This window comes from Leptidea sinapis, chromosome 2 (genome assembly GCF_905404315.1).
Source record: "Leptidea sinapis chromosome 2, ilLepSina1.1, whole genome shotgun sequence".
Classification (NCBI taxonomy): domain Eukaryota; kingdom Metazoa; phylum Arthropoda; class Insecta; order Lepidoptera; family Pieridae; genus Leptidea; species Leptidea sinapis.
Genome location: NC_066266.1, coordinates 22,316,808 through 22,335,499, shown reverse-complemented (window position 1 = coordinate 22,335,499; position 18,692 = coordinate 22,316,808). Strand labels below are relative to the sequence as shown.

General features: G+C 34.7%; 1 protein-coding gene across 1 annotated transcript; it reads left to right on the top strand.

The window, feature by feature from the left end:
* Positions 1-8,149: 8,149 nt before the first annotated feature.
* Positions 8,150-17,113, top strand: LOC126973740 (uncharacterized). Its single transcript, XM_050821066.1, has 2 exons — positions 8,150-9,179; positions 17,097-17,113. Exons 1-2 carry the CDS (start codon positions 8,150-8,152, stop codon positions 17,111-17,113), a joined length of 1,047 nt encoding a protein of 348 aa, XP_050677023.1.
* Positions 17,114-18,692: the final 1,579 nt, after the last annotated feature.

Sequence of the window (18,692 nt, the reverse complement as noted above, 5' to 3'; positions counted from 1 at the left end):
AGTTCGACTCATAGTTTGTCAAACGATCGTAGAGTCCCGAGTAGCCAACAAGTCTTCATAGCAAAGACAAATAACGCAACTATGGACCCAAAAAGTCTTATTGGTTTCGTCCCATCGTATAATGGAGACGCATTTACTTTATACAACTATATAAATTGAGCAAAGCAATTGTTAATAATCGCAGGAGGTGATAAACCTGAAAATGTTGTTATTATAGTTCATGGTTTTAAATTTTCAAATGTAGAACTAGCACTTAAGCAAGATTGCGGATGCAACCGTGAATTTAATACAGTATTAATAGAATTAGCTAATGTTAAGAGGAAAGGATCATATAAAGACCTTATATTCGAAATTAAACAAAAACTTTTTTTTATAAAAAGTAAATTAATGGACAAATATAACGAGCAAACCATAGTAGAAGAAGTAATGAATCCATACATAAATACGGTACAAAATACGTTACGGAATAGGCTACCATATCACGACCAAATTTATGTTTCCAATTGTAGTTTTAATGAACGGCGACAAAAATACGACAACTAGAAGCTGAAGAGAGATTCGATAATATAAAACAAAAAAATTCGAAGATACTTCCACCGCTATTAACAATAATTCATATCCACAAATAATTAAGTATCCACAAAACCAACAAAATCACAAACATACCTATCCGCCGACACAAAGATCAATAAATCAAAGGTTACAAACAATCAGACCAAACTTACAACAATATTATCGACAACAACATCCAAATCCGAATAATGTTTTTAGACCACAACATCAATATTTCAAACAAAACCAAAGTCAAAAACCTTTTAAAAAATTAGTAATTGAAACAGAGGATATCTCTATGAGAACAGCCCCTCAATTAAGACCTGGACAGATTAATTTAGGCAGAGGAATGATAGCTGAAGAACTGTTTCACCATGAGGATGAAACAGAATTAAACGATGAACAATATTTTCAATACCCACATGAATATAATCAATATTGTGAAGAAAATGAAATTGAAAATGAAACCCAAACAAATTTTCAAGAGCTACCCAACCAAGAAAAAGAATCAGAGTTAAATCATGTGAAGTCGTCTTTACCTTATTTTGAAACGGAAGATCCTAAATTAAAAATTCTAATAGATACGGGAAGCCAAAGATCATTTATTAGTACAGAAGTCGCTCGATATTTTTCAGAATATTATAAACCTGAAAAATTTAGAGTTGGAAAGTCACACGGAACAACACACCATGACGGTTTAGTAGAAACCCCATATTGGACAAAATATTTTGGCCCTGGAAACACTGCTATGAAATTTTATATTTACAATTTTAGTAAAAAATATGACATCTTAATGGGTACCGATATCATTTAATAAATTGATTGATTTAAAAGAGCGAAAGTTTCTGTTACCAAATTATGAAATCTTAATATGTCACATGACAGATGAGAACTCTCTTAATATTAAAGATCTTTTAGAAACTTACAGAGACCTTTTCACAGAAGATGTTACTAATAGTGCGACTACGTCTATAAAGCATAAAATAAATTTAGTTGACGAAGGACCTATTTACCAAAGACTCTTTAGGTTACTACAAATACAGCAAGAAGAAGTTAATAAACAAATTGTTCAGTTTGTATAATAAATTAAATCTAGGAAATGACATGGCAGAATTACTCCCATATCGTTTCTCATTCCGCACCTATGTTAAAATTATCTTGTTCTTTTCCAACATCCTAATATGATGCAATCTCGCACCCGATTGGTTAATTGGCTGCTAATCGACGCATCACAGACCGAGCAGTTTATTGCATACACTTACTGAAAATTTGCCTAACCGTTTCGATGCCCGCGCAACATATTATTTACTGAAGAAGAAGTTATCAATGATGCTTTTGTAACAATTAATTGATATTTGAGAATACTTTATATAAACGCCGGCCGATAAGTGAGTGAACCGTAGTAGAAAAAGATATAATTTTAGTGCTGTGTGAACACGTGGCCGCGCAATTCCTTCGTGACATCGAGACAAGTGTTACCACATTATCTTTAGTTCTGTCAGTCACTTTAAAACCTATTGATTTGATTATGATTTGGAGGAAAACACTGAACCAACGTTTAATAACGCATAAATACAGTCCACTTGAAATATTAACAGAATATGGTAAGTAAAAAACCTCCAATTATTAATAAATAAATAAAATAATAATAATCACCATATTTTATGGTCCTTCGAGCCGGATTTATTAAAGTCGCATTATTAATTCTATATTGAACAGTGTGCATCATTGCAAGTGTTAAATAGATAATAATATAAATTAAACAATATCCTACATCGTTCGAGTTCACCCGTCTCTGCTAGTATGCCTAGCCTACATCGTTTGCACCGAATAGTTAATGCTATATCGCACCAGTATTTTATAAACTGCGCAACATAACCGCTTATTTTTGTTTATTAAATCACCCGCAATATAAGAAGGTTATGTATGTTCTATTATAGAAACTTATTATTAATTATTATAAATTCTTCAGGTAATATATTATTCAACGCACTTACACTTTATTGATTTCAATTCTGTGTAATTAATTTTCTCAAACGCTCGCAAGTAAGGAATTGTTGTGTAGGTATTTTAAGTAAGTTACTTTTCGCACATAAAGTTGTTACATAAGGTACGTTTTGATTTCCTGCTATATTAATTTTACTACATTATTATAAACTAAACTTACTTTAGTTTATTTAGCATTTAACAAATTTAGCCAGTTATAATTTAACGAGTGTTGTGTGTTTTTTTTTTGTATTGAAGTATTAAATATTACGCAATATTGTTTATATATTAATTGTTAGTTTTACGTAAGTACTCTGTTTTTTTTATATCTGTCCTAGTAATATTTACACATTAGATTTCTTTCAAAATGAGTAGACAAGAGACTTCTTCGAAACCTTTTAAGACGAATGTAAAATATTAATTAATTAGAAAGCAAACGTGATGTCCAGTTTTCGCGAATGCAAAGATTATACGATTTAGCTATTCAAGTGGAGGATCGCTCAAAACTTACATTATTATTATCTCAAACTTCTAATATTGACACTTTACGCAAAGAATTTGAACAAATTCTAGATTCTTATAATGAAGCCCAGTTTATTTTAAACCCTAAATATATATTGGCCATTTTGGCGAGCACGATTTTCTGGCGCCGTATTTGCAATTTTGCACTGTACGACTATTTTGACGACGCTAAGAGAGGTAAAAAGGTCGGTTATGCTTTGCATGAATGCTGCTGGGATTTTTATCCCACCACTATTCATTTTTCCCAGACAGAGACCTCATGAAAGGTTGATGCTTGGTGCCGAAAGTATAGCTTTGGAACAGCCAAATAGATGGATGAACGCGAAATTATCTAAAGTGGCTTGAACACTTTGTGAAATACTCAAACACAGCCCAAGAGAATCCTGTGCTTTTGTTCCTAGATGGTCATAGCTGTCATAAAGATCTTACTGTTACGCGTAAGCAAACGAAAACCACATACACATGCTAAGCACCCCACCAGATACGACCCAAAGACTGCAGCCCTTAGATAAAGTTTTCATGAGACCATTCAAAGATGCGTATTTTGAGGCATGTGGGTTGTAGATAAGGGCAAACTTTCTGTGCAAGAATAACAGAATATGAAATAGTTGCCCTAGTATCGCAAGCTTACACTCGCATTGCGCGTTTGGATATTGCAAATTATGGATTTCAATGCACTGTAATTCTGCCAACTAATCCAAATGTTTTCTCGGATTCAAATTTTCTACCGTCAGCTGTAACAGATTTCCCCATGCTGAAGTGAACACTGACAATGATGCCAATACCGCTACACGAGCCACGAGCTACACCGCTACCGAAGATCTGTATCAGGAGCCTTTCGTTGTCAATGAATAGGAGAATATTGATACTATTCTATATATTCAACAAACAAAGCAATTGTCAATGTAATTCATCAACTATCAGTAGTCCCAAGCGCTGCAGCAGAGAGCCGTCGACGACGAAAAGCGGAGAAAAATGAAATTTTACTTTCTACAAAAATTCGCTCATAGAGAATAAAGCTAAGCAAAAGGCTAAGCCTACTGTGGTTAAAATGCAAAAACTAAAAGGCAAGAACGACTAACGACCTGACTACAATAAATGACTAAATTTTGAACGTGGCCTTCTGGCACAGGTGTTCCTCGCTTAATAGAAGGTCTCATCCACTATTATGTCTGTACCATTTTTGTTACTGAAATAAATATATATTTTTTTCACAATAAGGAGGCCTAAAAATTCATCTGTGACATCTCAAACATCAAGATCACCAACATCAGTGACTGAAACCACAATTTGTTAAATCTTGCAAAAAGGTAATGATGAATTTTGGATTTACAGTCAAGCTTGCAATGGGCTCATGAAACTTGTGATGATGTTGAAGAGGGCTCAATTAACTACATTTATGATTTTTGCATGTGGATTTTATAGTAAATGTTAGTGTCTGGTTTTTGGGGACCGTCCCCTATTTAAAATTACGTTCAGTCCACCAGAATCCCCTAACCTGATCCCCAGGGGATCCGTGTGAACTCAGGAGTTCACCAGGATCCCCTAGCGGTAAAAGAATCCAAAGTTGCATTCACATGGAGGCAATGTTTTCATACATATCCTTTATTGATCTAGCTAACTGTAGCAACTGGCCAGAAATGCAATCTTGTCAATGAAATGTCATTCTATATTCACATCTTTCTGTGTGTAATCTTCGAATCGGTAATTTAATAAAATGGAAAATGTGATACAGAATCTTGGAAAAGTGATAATATTTGACGGGCGAAAATATCATAAGAAAAAGAAAAATCCAACAAAAGGAACTGTTTTAGTGCGGTGCACCAACTGGCGAAAATTGAAGTGCAGCGGCTATTTAACTGTCGATGTAAGTAAATATTCTGTCAGTATTTATGTATGTACATTTATGCCACATGAGGTGTTTTTACTATAACTGTATACTTTTTCAACAGGGAACATCCGTTGTGAAAGCACGACCACACGTATTGTCATACGTAAAGAATGAAGTCCAAAACGAAGTCGATCTGGCTATACATAAGTGCAAAGACGAAGTTAGAAAATTGATTTCCCGGCCAATACGTGAAATATATGATGAATGCGTTGGTCCATTAAAAAACAGAGGATTAGATTTAGTGGTAACGGTACCACCACTCAAAGGGTTAAAAAGTGCTCTATACAAGATAAAAAATGAATCTGCAGATGTTCAAAAAATTTGCTGCAGTAAAGTAAATGAGGTAGCAATTCCCAGAACACATTTAGACTTTATGTGTGACTATCTGGATGTACATGGTTTGGGAGAATCCTCACCCCGTGTTATCATTTTCTGTTTCAATGAGAACAAAGAAGTGTTGTCCACTATACAACATATTTTCTGCAATTGTACTTTCCAATGTTGCTCACCACCCTTTAAGCAATTATATCTCATGCACGGAGATATTGAAAGTTCTCTCACTTCAACAAATGTTGTGCCATTACTTTACGCTTTGATGAGTGACCGAAAAACTGAAACATACGATATATTTTTTAAAATGATCAAAGCCCAGGTACCTTATTTTAACCCCAAGAAAATTAATATTGATATGGAACAAGCCGCTGTTAACGCTAGTAAGGAAAATTTTCACGAGGCAGATATAAACATTTGCTATTTCCATGTAATGAAAAATATTCGTAAAAAAGGCAAAAACCTCAACTTGCTAAAAAACAAATATACGAGAAGAGTGGTTATGTTATGTAGTGCATTGCCACTATTACTCGTTACTTATATTACTGATGGATGGAACTATATAAAAAAATATATATCGAGCATGAGCGAAGATCATCCAAAATTATTGAAGTTAGGAAACTATGAAATACTGGCTCAAAAACGACGACGTTAGAGATATGTGGTCAGTGTTTAGTGAAAGACATCGTACCAACAATTGCAGTGTAAACTGGAACTCAAGTTTAATCAAAATGATCGGCCGTAAACGCGCAGACATCATACAATTGTTAAATGCACTGAAAAGAGATGCTGAACAGAAGCGACGACAAGCCAAGAGGACACGCAGAACAGAAGAAATCGCTAACGATAAATTCATCCAGGAAGCACAGATGGAACTATTGAATAACGAAATAACTGTTGGACAGTTTTTAGATATTGTTAGATAAATTTATAAATTTTAAGTGTGTTTCTGATATTAGTAGAATTGATTATAAGGAATAAAAAATATAATTTTAAAATGGTGAATTATTATCTTTTATTTTAGTGTGAATGGAGCCTATTGTTATGAATCTGCATCTAAGGCATCCTGATGAACTTCTAAGTTCATGAGGATCCCCTGGGGATCGGGTTTGGGGATTCAGGTGGACCGAACGTAAAATTATAGATTTTCTGTCATAATTTGGTTCGATTTTTAAACGAAATAAATGATCTCAGCAAAATGAGTCAGAGCGCCACAATGAATACTCAAATCTGCATAAAGTTGTTAAATAAGTTACTTGCCAAGTTCACAGAATAGTGCACGGCTGAAAACTTTCAAACGGGGTTAGCAGAAGCTACCAACATGTCTCACGAACTCAACATAGAAACAAATTACCCACCAAAAAATTCAATACATCCAAGAAAAAAAAACAACAGATTTTCAATATATCCTTGGAATGAAGGTAGTTTTTAGTAGACTCCAAAATCAAATATAGAATAGAATATAGATAATAGTAGTAGAGATTTTTTTTAGGATAGGAAGGATAGATTTGACAATCGAAAAACATTTACAGACATATTTGGCTTCTTTAGCAATAACTTATTTAATTATTCCAATGATGAATTAATGAAACATTGTAAAGTTCAAATGTGAAAGTTGAATATAATGGAACATTGACAGTATATATTTATTTAATGAAATCATTGCATTAAAGTTGGATTTAATGAAGACCAGATAATTAGAAAACCGGTCAAATGAACCACAAACCCTATTACAATATCTTATTACCATCATCCTGAACAGAGTAATAGCGATTAAAATATAATTTGAGTCATAACATGTGCACTGCATCCCAACATTCTGCTACAAGGCGAATACAGCAGTATTCTACAATGCCCGCCCATTATTCACCATTATTTCCCTTATCTTACCCATTAATCTCTCTTATGTTCTTCTTGTTACCATTATTTGCCATATTGCAATATAATAATGCACTCAGGGTATTGCTGGGGCTACCATGTCGCTGCAGTGCATCAGTGAAATTCCCGGAGGTGTCTATTGATGGGTTTTTAAAGGAAGAGCACCAGCAACAACACATACACAAAACACTCTTAAATTTAAATATTGCACAAAAATAGTGCATAAAACATAAACGACAAACAAAAAAGACTCACATCTCTGCTCAATCGAGTCCGCAGCAGCACGGACACTATACTGAATGTTTTTGTAGATCTGTGTGAGTCCACCCTTTAACAAAAGTGTGGCTTCATACCAAAATTTCGATTTACCTACTAACATTAGTTTTTAAGTAACACAATAGTAACAGAGATATGGATCTGATCTGAGATAAATGATCTATTGGTATTATTATTAATAATTGTGACAATCTGTCACCAGAATCGCCAGTTCTCATTCATTAAAGAGGTACTCAGACCCAAAATACCACTGTGCACCTCAATAATTTGTGGATCTTCATTAAGTAATTGCTCAAATTGGTGCTGTTCTCCGATACATAGACGACAATGGAATAAATGTTCATCAATAGTATTTACAGATTACAAACTTGAAATATTCAAAAAGGAATTGAATGCATTTCAAAAAGAAAAAATACTCAATTTTTGTTGGAATTATTAAAATTGGAATCAAACAACCTAATATCCCACTTGTTGCTAAATGTATTGGACTTAAGCTCTTGGAACCAGTTGAACAGACACGACTTAAACAAGTATCTCTTTCAGGAGTTAGATGCACTCCATGGGAGAAAGAACCTCTATTCTGATTCACACTTGTGGTTTAATAGGTGCATGGTACTGCTTAGCTCTAGACTCACACCCCCTGAAATCGGTCCTAATGGAGAGCCTTTAGCAGGAAATTACTGTCACTATAATCAATTCGGAGGTTTCGAGGGGATGAGGCAGAAGGCGTGGACTCTGACCACAATAATGATAATTAAGATCGCTTTAGAGGAGTGTAACATCCAAGGTGAAGTTATGGGACAAGGGGACAATCAGATCATTCACATTAGGCTAAATGACGAACAGCAAAGCAGGCCCCACTTTTACATTAAAATGCTACTTAATAGTCTAGACTATCTGTTCAGATCTGCAGGCTTATCATTAAAATTACAAGAAACATGGTACTCACAAAACCTCTTTGAATATTCCAAAGTCAGATATTATAAATCTATTCGTATAGATGACAGTCTCAAAAGATTAAACAGGATGATTCCAGACATTAATGAAGGGTTTCCCTCTCTCCAATCCCTTATTACGGGGGTATCAACTACCACTGAGAATATGTCCAGGAATTATCTGTCCCCTATTACTCCTTTTTTCTTATATTCTCTGGAATTGGGGAATACTCTTAAGAGGAAAGGAGTAGTAGATTTGAGATCCCGAGACACCGACAATGTTTGTGCCCTGATGAATATTCCATCAATTCTAGGCGGATTGCCCTTATCTAATATGTACCAACATTGTCAAAGAGGATGTCCTGACCCTCTGACGATATGGCTAAGAATTCTTTTAATCATAAGAAGAAATAGTCCAAAGATTTATAATAGAATACTTCACCTTATTCCTTGCAAAATCAAGACTGACTACGATCCAGTAAAGCTAGTTGAAGACATCTATAGTTTGAATATCATGGGAATGCCCAATTTTGAAAGAAAGGCTCGGGAATTGATCGAGGAATTCTTACCCACATATGTTACTAATCCAAAGGTCATTAGACTTCTAGGAGCGGACAGAAGTGACTTAGAGAGCCTCTGCAGTATCTTAACAACAATGAGACCATATGTTGCAAACTTGGCACATGAGATATTAAAGAATTCCAACGAAGGTGTGCAACTTCAATTGATTGGGAGCTTCTCAAATCTCCAAACAATAAATCGAATGATTAATGAGGATCCAAATAGAACAGAGACAATATTCTCATTAGGTAAGTTTAAAGATGCTGAGGCTGTAGAAGTACTTAAAAGAAGATTGGTCAAGGCAGAGCTCCCAGTCCTTGGTACACATTTGTTGGAACAAGTTTTGTCAACGATTCCTTGCACATTCAAGGCGGCACAATGGTTAAGAGAGACCACATGGGGTTTCCCAATCACTGGGATTACGAGCCCCGTGCCCTGTGAACAGGTTAAAATAGAAGATTATGACAGAATGGAAAAGGAAGATAAACGAGACTGTATAGTAGCTAAAACTTCCTACAAGCTCAAGACGAGTGGAAAAGCTGCACTTACCTCAAGAGGACCATTCGAACCGTATTTGGGATCTTCCACTCCTGAGAAGATGATCAAACCCACGCTTACAGTTATCAACCCGAACCCTCAGATAAAGTCCGTTATGAAGCTTTATTACATCTTGACCTACTTAGAACGGATGGATCCGACTAGTCCGCTTATACAGTTAGTCAACAAAATGATTCAAGACAAGTTGAAGTATTTACCTTTAGAATTCAGTGAGACTCCTTTATCAGATTGGTGTGGGAGGAACTACGGGGGGAGTTACGAACATCGTTTTAAAGCGTCCTCTCAAAAGAGATCGGCCTTATTTTCATTGATGGAGAATCTTGCTACTCATGTGACTATCAACACTAACTTGTTAGGAAAAGCATTGAGAGGAAATGAAGACTATAACCTATTTTTCCAGGAGATATTTTTGTATGTTCAGAATTATATAATAGAAAGAGCAAACAGAGGGTTACCCATAGCTGATACTTATGCCATACCCCTTAATTGCCCAGATTGTACCTACCTTATATTAAACAAAGCAATTTCAATAAACCTTCAGCATATGAGTTATCAATCTCGATTAGTCCAAGACCAAGTGCGATCTCGTCTCAGTAAGACAAACTTAACAGAAAGCATACAAGTTTGTACTCTTGCCATGTCTGTTTCAGTAGGTAGGAAGTTAACCGCGATGAGAATGCACGAAAAGGAAGTGCACAACACGTTAGAAACTTTCCAAAGTACAAAGACAGAAGAATCTACTGAGAGAACAAGTAGCAACCTCATGTCCGAATTCAGAAATGCCAATTTTGACTATGTATTAGTTGGGATGCTCCAAAACAGCAAGCAGCTCGTTGATTTCATTTTGGGAAAGTCTAGGGAGTATCCAATTTCAGTTTTCGAACATCTCTCGTATCTCATCATAAATAGTGAAAGAATGCAGGAAATATTCAGAACAGTAAATATTCCCATAGAGAAACATTCTTCTGTCACACAAACAAGCGGTCTTGCTAAGGTCCTTGCCAAGTCAGTCTCTGAATATGTCAAAAGAAGAAAGTCCCTCTTCTTCAGTGCTTGTGCTTTTACGACATTCATCTCAGATCTTATATCAAAACAAGCTTACTTATGGAGAATCTTTGTGGGAGAGATAATCCGTGAAAAGTCTTCTTTAAGTACGGTTCAGAAACAAGGAATCTTGCGAACTCCGCAGTGTGGGGGGACTAGTGTACATGAATGGTGTAAAAAGATTCCTATGGACCTTACTAAAAGACTTTCTGTAGAGGTTAAATTCGAAGAGAGTGATGCTATATCAGTTTGGAGGGACCTTAAGAACGAGATCAGTGAACATATAGAATCCAAATTCCCGCTATCAACTAAATTAGACCTTCTCTTAGGTGATGAAAGAACTTCTTCTGCTTTGGTTACTGTTGCGGATCCTTTGGACGACTGCTTTCATTTCTCCTTCGAGTCCCTCTGCGAAAGTGGGAAGACAGGGAGCCCTCTTTGGGTCAAATGGGTTCATCACAGTACAAGGCCTATTGGGAAAATTAGTACCTCTGCATCCAAAATCCACCAAGTCCTTAGCCACTACAGATGCGCATTAAAAGATGAGGGACTCGTCATCACTCTTGCGGAGGGATCAGGTGGTATTCTAAATTACCTATCTCATTTGTATCCGTCATGCCGCCTAATATATAACACGTTGCAAAGTGATATCGTAGAAAATAAAGAGAATATACTGAATATAGTACCCCCAGCTCTGGTTGGTGACTCTTGTGACCTAGTGAAAAGACTGGCCTATATAGAAGATACTTGTCTAGGAGAGACCGACATAACCACAGAAGTTTTCGTTGATAAAATGAGGGGAATATTACAGTCAGAAGGAAGAAGGGTGGCTATCTTTAGTATGGACGCAGAACTTAAAACAGACATTACTAATACGGACAAGCTAGAGATTTACTTACCCCTCGTTAAGGAATATATGGGAGAGGAGAGCCTTCTAATCAATAAGATGTTCGTACAAAAAAAGAGGAATCTCGAAGACATCAGAAATTGCTGTCATAGTTATGGTTACTCATGCAACTTCCACAAACCTTCTTCTAGTCATCCGCACAATAACGAGGTCTACTTAGTATGTTTCCTGACAGGATCAATGTGTCACTCCGAATTACAAGAACCCCTCGATGAATTACACGTTTTAAATTGGAAACTCATGGATAATGAGTTACAATTGTTATCGACTAGAGGGAACAGAGTCAATTATCTTAAAAACATAATCGGCCAGGCTAATAACCATTTATTTACGGACCTCAAAAACCACCCTTGTATCTGGATAATCAAACAAAAATATCAAGTAGAAGAGATTACAGAACACTTTCTAAATAAGAGGCATCAAAGGAATCTCATCATGTGTCTCCTATCCATTGAAAGAAACTCAGAAGTCCTGGATTACAATGACAAGACAGTCGTTTACATTCCCTTTATGAAAAAAGAACAAGTCGTTGCCTTACTGATATTGTCAATCCTTACTTCTCTCTATAAGAACTTTAATCAACTAGTTTCTATCTTGGATTCGTTGTCTATCCTTAGTATCAACTGCAATATCATACCCCCTAGCAAGTTAGAAGTCAGTCTGTCTCTTATCACGGGTCCCGAAACCTTAACACATTCAGTTTTAGGGATATTAAACCATAAAATGAAAGACTATTTTAGGACCCTTCCTTACTTTAAGGACCCGATCGACAAGAATGTACCTGCGTATGTTCTACGTGATGGGACAACAAGAATAAGAGAGGCTGAAAACATAAGGCATGAATTGGAAGCAAACCTCAAAGAACTCGTGAGAGAAAGTGAATGTGGATACTCCAGTTATTTGAATATCTTGAGACAGTAGACAGGAAACCAAACAGCGACAGTTGTTAAGTAATGGTTTAGAAAAAACCGAGTAGGCCTAACTGTCTAATAGTTAAGAGCTCGAACCCTTCAATACAGTTTATGCCTTTCTTCGTTTTGTGACGCTTTGATGAGTGACCGAAAAACTGACGCTTGCTAAATGTATGTCCAAACAAACACGAGAATCCTTTGGCAATAATATTTGTGTTGTGATACCATAATCAACTCTCAACTAATCAGAAATTCTAAATAAATCTCTGTTATCACATCCCAGAAAGATGCAATGTGTGGATGAGGCTATCAGAGTGTGGAACCTATTTATATAAGAAAAGCTCAGATGCGTTGTGTAGTGGAAATGTAACTATAGTATAACTATTTCATCAATTTATATACATATATATATATATATATATATGTGTGTGTATTATCCTAGAGTATGTTAATTTATTCCCATTTGTCAAGAAGGGTTCGCTGAATAGCAATAAGGTTGCTTAGTTGTGTTTTCATTCATTGTGATGCAGTATTAGCTGCACATCTACAGTTAGTTAGTTTAGCTGGGCTGTTTACACACTTAGCGTCTTGATTGGGCCATTGTGAGTTTTCATTTGTCTTCTTACTCCAACTATCCATGCATCCTCTACACAAAGGGCTGTCTGTTACACCTATGCTAGATGCTTGTTGAAGGGACAGTGACCGGTGACAACACCTACAATTGTACATATTTTGCCCAGTGTAGTCTCATCAGGTTCCAGGCACAGCTGCACACCTATATTGCAACAAATTAATTGGTACTGGTTGCAGTAGTTCCTCTTTATCTGAGGGGCTTGGGTTTGCATAAGTCTTAGTCTCAGTTGATTCTAGTGTTACCACTACTCGTTGAGACTGCATTACTGCACTGTTTAATCTCAAACAACAAGGATGACAGCCATGGTATGAAGAGGTCACCTAAAACATATAATTATGTATATAAGTATATATGTCAGCAATATTATTATATTGGTTACTGAACATTATGTTTAAGCTACTACCAATGTCATGGAGCGCCATAAGATAACCCTTAGTAATTACAGTTATAAAACTGCTGTTATTTATTGCTTTGTTTGTAATGTTATTTCATCATTATCATTATTTAGTTTAAAAGAACTCTTTAATCAGTAGGTCCTAATGAAACCTTGATTTCCTCAACAGTACCAACATTCCATTAAATATAATATTATATAATAAAGAAATAATATAAATATTATTTTTAATATATTATTATTTAAAACTATAATAATAAACAATATTCAGATCTTTAGTCAAATTAACTGTAATTTTGTAAGTTAGTTAATTTATGAGCATTAAATACAGTTGGTTGTTATGATACACACTACCCATTACAATGCAGTGCTGCTCAGAATATAATTGTTATGAACTACTTCACATACATATTATATATCCATAGGCTGCATACATTATTACAATTTAAAATGTTCCAAACATGCAGAGTTATCGTTTTATTTTAACCTCCTTATTCATAATGGTCCACTAACTTTAAACAGCCGCTAAGGAGTGTTTTTTCTCATTCTGACTTAGGTCAATAGAAGGCAGAGTGAGAATTAGCAATGCTTTAAGTTAGCAGACTATTATGAATAAGGGGGTTAAAGTTTAACCACGATAGGTAGGCAGTTAAAATAATGCCATATTTTCATTGTTTCCATAGTAATTACTACTTTCTAGTAGTATTAGTTTTTTATGTAATAATAAAAATAATAAATCGATAAATTACCTGATGTGGTGCCACTCTGTTCTCAAATTCATTAAGTATTGCTTGTTGAAGTTGAGATGGATTCTATCTAATAATGGGATTACATCTGCCATTAAGTATCAAGTAAGATTAATTATCTTCCACATAGCATAACATGTGGACAAATGGCTGAACCAAACAGTTCCACTGCAGAGGTGTTGCTGAATTGCAGAACACATACATAGTCTCACAATGGTTGATACTTGATGCTTCACCGAAATGCTAGGCAGTCTCAATTAGTAAATACCAACAATGAATTATACTTAAATCCAAAAGTTATATCGTTGTCACAGATCACTTTATTATGTATATCGTAATCCAGATTTACAAAGTCTAGAATACTCAAATAACAAAACGAAGACAAAGCAATTAATTTTACTCTTTGAAGCAAATTCAAGGTCAAATTCAAAGAGATTGTACATACCACAGATTAAATAAAATATACTCAGATGGCAGATACAAGCAACGTGGCGGCCCGGTAGCGATTTTTTTTTTTTTTTTGGGATTTTATGACCTGGTAACTAAGACCTTTAAGTCAAGTCTTTTTTTATTATCTAAATATGTATCCTTTTCATTTCACAGTTCACTTATCACTTCACTTTATTTTATATTGTTAGAATTGTATTCTTAATATATTTATATAATGGTTTATAACTTCTTTTGTCTCTTAATAACTGATCAAGTGGAGGCGGGCGGGATGAAGAATCACATAAAATGTTGGAGTCACTGATTTCACTAGCCAGCACAAGTCTGTCAATCAGAAATGTTTGGTAGTCGAAAATATGTTGGTCCATAGTTCCTTCATTTGAATTGCGATGTGGGCAAATTTTATTCTTAACAATACCCAATCTTGCAAGGTGTGACGGTACAGTATTATGGCCAAAACGCAATCTATTTATCGTGGTAATAAAATCTCTGTTGCAATCCTTCAATTGATTGTAGCAGGGTCTGACAGGTATGTTTTATTGTATGCGGCCATACCATTTTCCTTTATTATCTTGGTCTTTCTTCCACATGTCTAACCATAACTTGAATTTCTTGGTCAATATATTGGAGAAAATCAGTCATAGGAATCTCTATAACATTTTTAACATCAACTGAATTAATACCTTCATATGCACTCTTATCAGCCATTTCGTTCTCTGTTATACCTTTATGTGATGGCACCCATAGGAAGGCCACTTGAATATGCTCAAGGTGGTATTTATATATTATTTCTTTTATAAAAAAGAGGATATAGTTAGATTTAAAATTAACTGTAAGATTAGTTAAACCTTTTATTAAGCTTAAATATTTACTTTTCTCACTGAGGGACTATATAAAAATAGCTAACGTTGAATTGTTTACTATGTAATTAATTTAAACCCTGAAATAGATGACTAATAATAATACATACACACGTACATTCAAGTGAAATTCGATTATCTGAAGAATCTGTTACTATTAAAAAGTTCTTAAAGTTGTGAATTTCGCGTATAAATCTTATTAATGCCTGATAAACTGCATATGATTCTGCTGTAAAAATTGAGCATGATTGGTGTAGAACAAAATTTTTACAAAATTTGGTTTGTGGATTGTATAGAGCAGAATGTACATAGTCACTCCCTTTACTTCCATCAGTATACATAACATAGTATGTTTTATTATTACTTAAAAATTGTAGCATATCTAAATTGTTGATTATTCTGTTTTTCATTTCTGTTAAGGGTTGAAAAATACACTGGTAAGAAAAGGAGTAACATGGCCAATGTGATTGTTTTCTTATGTTGGGCAGTTCTGGAGAGATACCACTTAAGAGATCAATCCCTGTTGTTAATGATCCTAGAGATCTATTTATATAAGATAAAATTTTACTCATTATTAATTTGTTATTAGAGTATATTACTTTGAGACAGTATCTTTATGCAAGCAAAAGCCGCCTCAAAAATAAAGGCATTATTTTTGTTTCAACTTCCACGGCCCTTATGGGAGTTGAACACATTAATATTCATATTCATTCATTCATATTCATTTATTTGCTATTAAATAGGTTGGTACAAATTTGGTCTTACAATAGCTTAAAGTATCTCCTATTTAGCCATTACAATAGCATGCAAACTTAACTTAATACATTGCACCAGATACTATTTTCAGAGCTCTGTTCTGTAAGATATCAAATTTAATTGCAAGCCTGCTATTCATGTATGCAATAACAGATGTCGAATGCATCATAAAATAAAAAAACTGCTAATCATCCACCAAAACATATGGACCTGACTCTTAAAGAAATCAGAGATTATAAGAAATGAATTAGAGAAACCTCTACAATATATGGAATTTGTAGAACTACCATCCAAGACAGGCTAATCGGGAAAAGGGCCGATGAGTTAAAAACCGAGGACCAGACCCTATCCTTGGCTCAACTGGTGGAAAGGTAGTTGTACAGTGGATCATTTACTTAGCTTAGGTTTCCCCTAAAAAAAATAGGAACTCTTGGACGCTATTCAAAAATATTGAGAGATATGTAGTCAATAAAAACCTTTTAAAGGTCGAAGAAAGACAGGCCAGACACAGTAAAGCTTTTTAAATAGGAATAATCCCGAAATATGGCTGTGATCAGCAGAACTCATTAACAAAGCTCGAGCAAGGGTCACCAAAGAATCCACCAGATTGTGGTTTCGAGAGCTTGAAATCTTTCTTATACAACAAGGGCCACTAGATATGCTTCAACGGCTTATTAGAATATTTAACGCTGACGAAAGCGAATTTTCACTTTGCCCGAAAACTGGTAAAGTCATTGGTCCAAATGGCTATCCAAATTTTTACCAGATTAAAGCTGGAAGCGATAAAGACAAATAAGCGATTTCGTAAATCCTATTTTGAATAAAAATATTTGAATTTTAAGAAGCGGCAAGAAACTGATCGCCACACGGGAATTGAGAAATGCCTAAAATTTATTTATTCATTACAGACAGACACATACACTAGAACAGGTGAAAAAGCTGCTTAAATAAAGCCTGTAATTAATTGATCTTCCTACAGTCGTGCATTTCCCTAATTTTGAGGGAAATTTATTACGATGTAAAATGGCAGCACCAACATTACATTTTGTCGACCTTTAATATTGCAACGCAATAAATTGCAATTGTGCAAACTACAAAATATTTGTAGAACAATACTTACTTAAAACGGCCGCCACCTAGCCGCCACCGACCACAGTGGACACTCAAAAGTCAAGGACATTTTTTTGATGTATATGTCACATCGGGTCGCTCTTAGGTACGATTTGGCCATGCTTCTTTGTAAGTGCGGTCACTCGCTACGATGACTATGGTCGTCGAAGTAAAAACAGTTATCCGCGCGCACAGCAAAAGGTAAATTTTTATGTGAATAACCTATTATTATTTTATATTTTTACTGTAAATTGTCATATAAGGATTTGTTATGGTACTAAAGAAAAAATTATAAATTTGCTTATATTTCAGTTAAATTATCATTATAGATGCTGCCTGTAATCTTAGCGAGAAGCGCCAAACTTTATCTTATAATTTGTTTGGTAATCAGTCGTGTATATTATAAAATTCTATATCAAACAACATTGCCTTGCCTACTATTAAATTACCTACTTTTGACGGATGTTATAACAAGTGGTTAGAATACAGAGATACAATCATTTCATTGATTGTATCACCACAATGAAAGGCGGCGTTGGAAGGCGGTGCTGTATCAGTTATCAAATCAATAGAATTTTGTTCACAATGGAGCGTGGGACCTTTTGTATCAGAGATATAATAATAAACGATTACTAATAATTATTAATCACGTAAGTAGATCAGTGTCGATAATTTTTGAAACCAAAAAAATAATAGTAGAATGAAACCCAATGGAAACGAAAGAGAATATAACAAAAATGAAAGGAAAAATAAATGACGGGCGATCTGAGGTCGGGAAGTGGGAAACGGAAGGTGTCTTAAGGTAAAAAACGGTTTATCTCGATTTCCGGCAAAACTGCACGTCCTATGGAAATAAGTCAAATGGCAAAGTTGTAGGTAATAAAAAGATCTACAACTTTTGTGTTTACAATTTTTTCACATAACCTCAAAATTTATGTGAAAAATTCAAAAAACCAGGTTTTATTTTTTTATTTTTTACGAAATTTGGTAAAAATTTATCTTTTTTATGTCCCAAATACAATGTTTAAATTTATTGGGATAGAAATATTTATTTTTTCATCTTATTTTGACACAAATATCGAAAAAGAACCCTTATTTTCAATCGAAAATTCTCCCTTCAAATATCAGCTTTTTTTTCTGTCTGTCTGTTTTCTGTTCGTCAAAATCTCTACTTTTCGATAATGTAAAAAAATATAAACTACAATGGTAAATGTTCAGAAAATTTAAGCCCATCAAAAGGCGTTTCATAGATTTTTCACTTTTATCATTTTCAAAGGCTTCAGCACTGGTATAAAGGTAATGATTCGGATTGAGAACATACTTAAGGACTCAGATATTGCATGACGTTTAATTATTGATCAGGTTTCAAAAAAAATCCAGGCTTTAAAAAATTT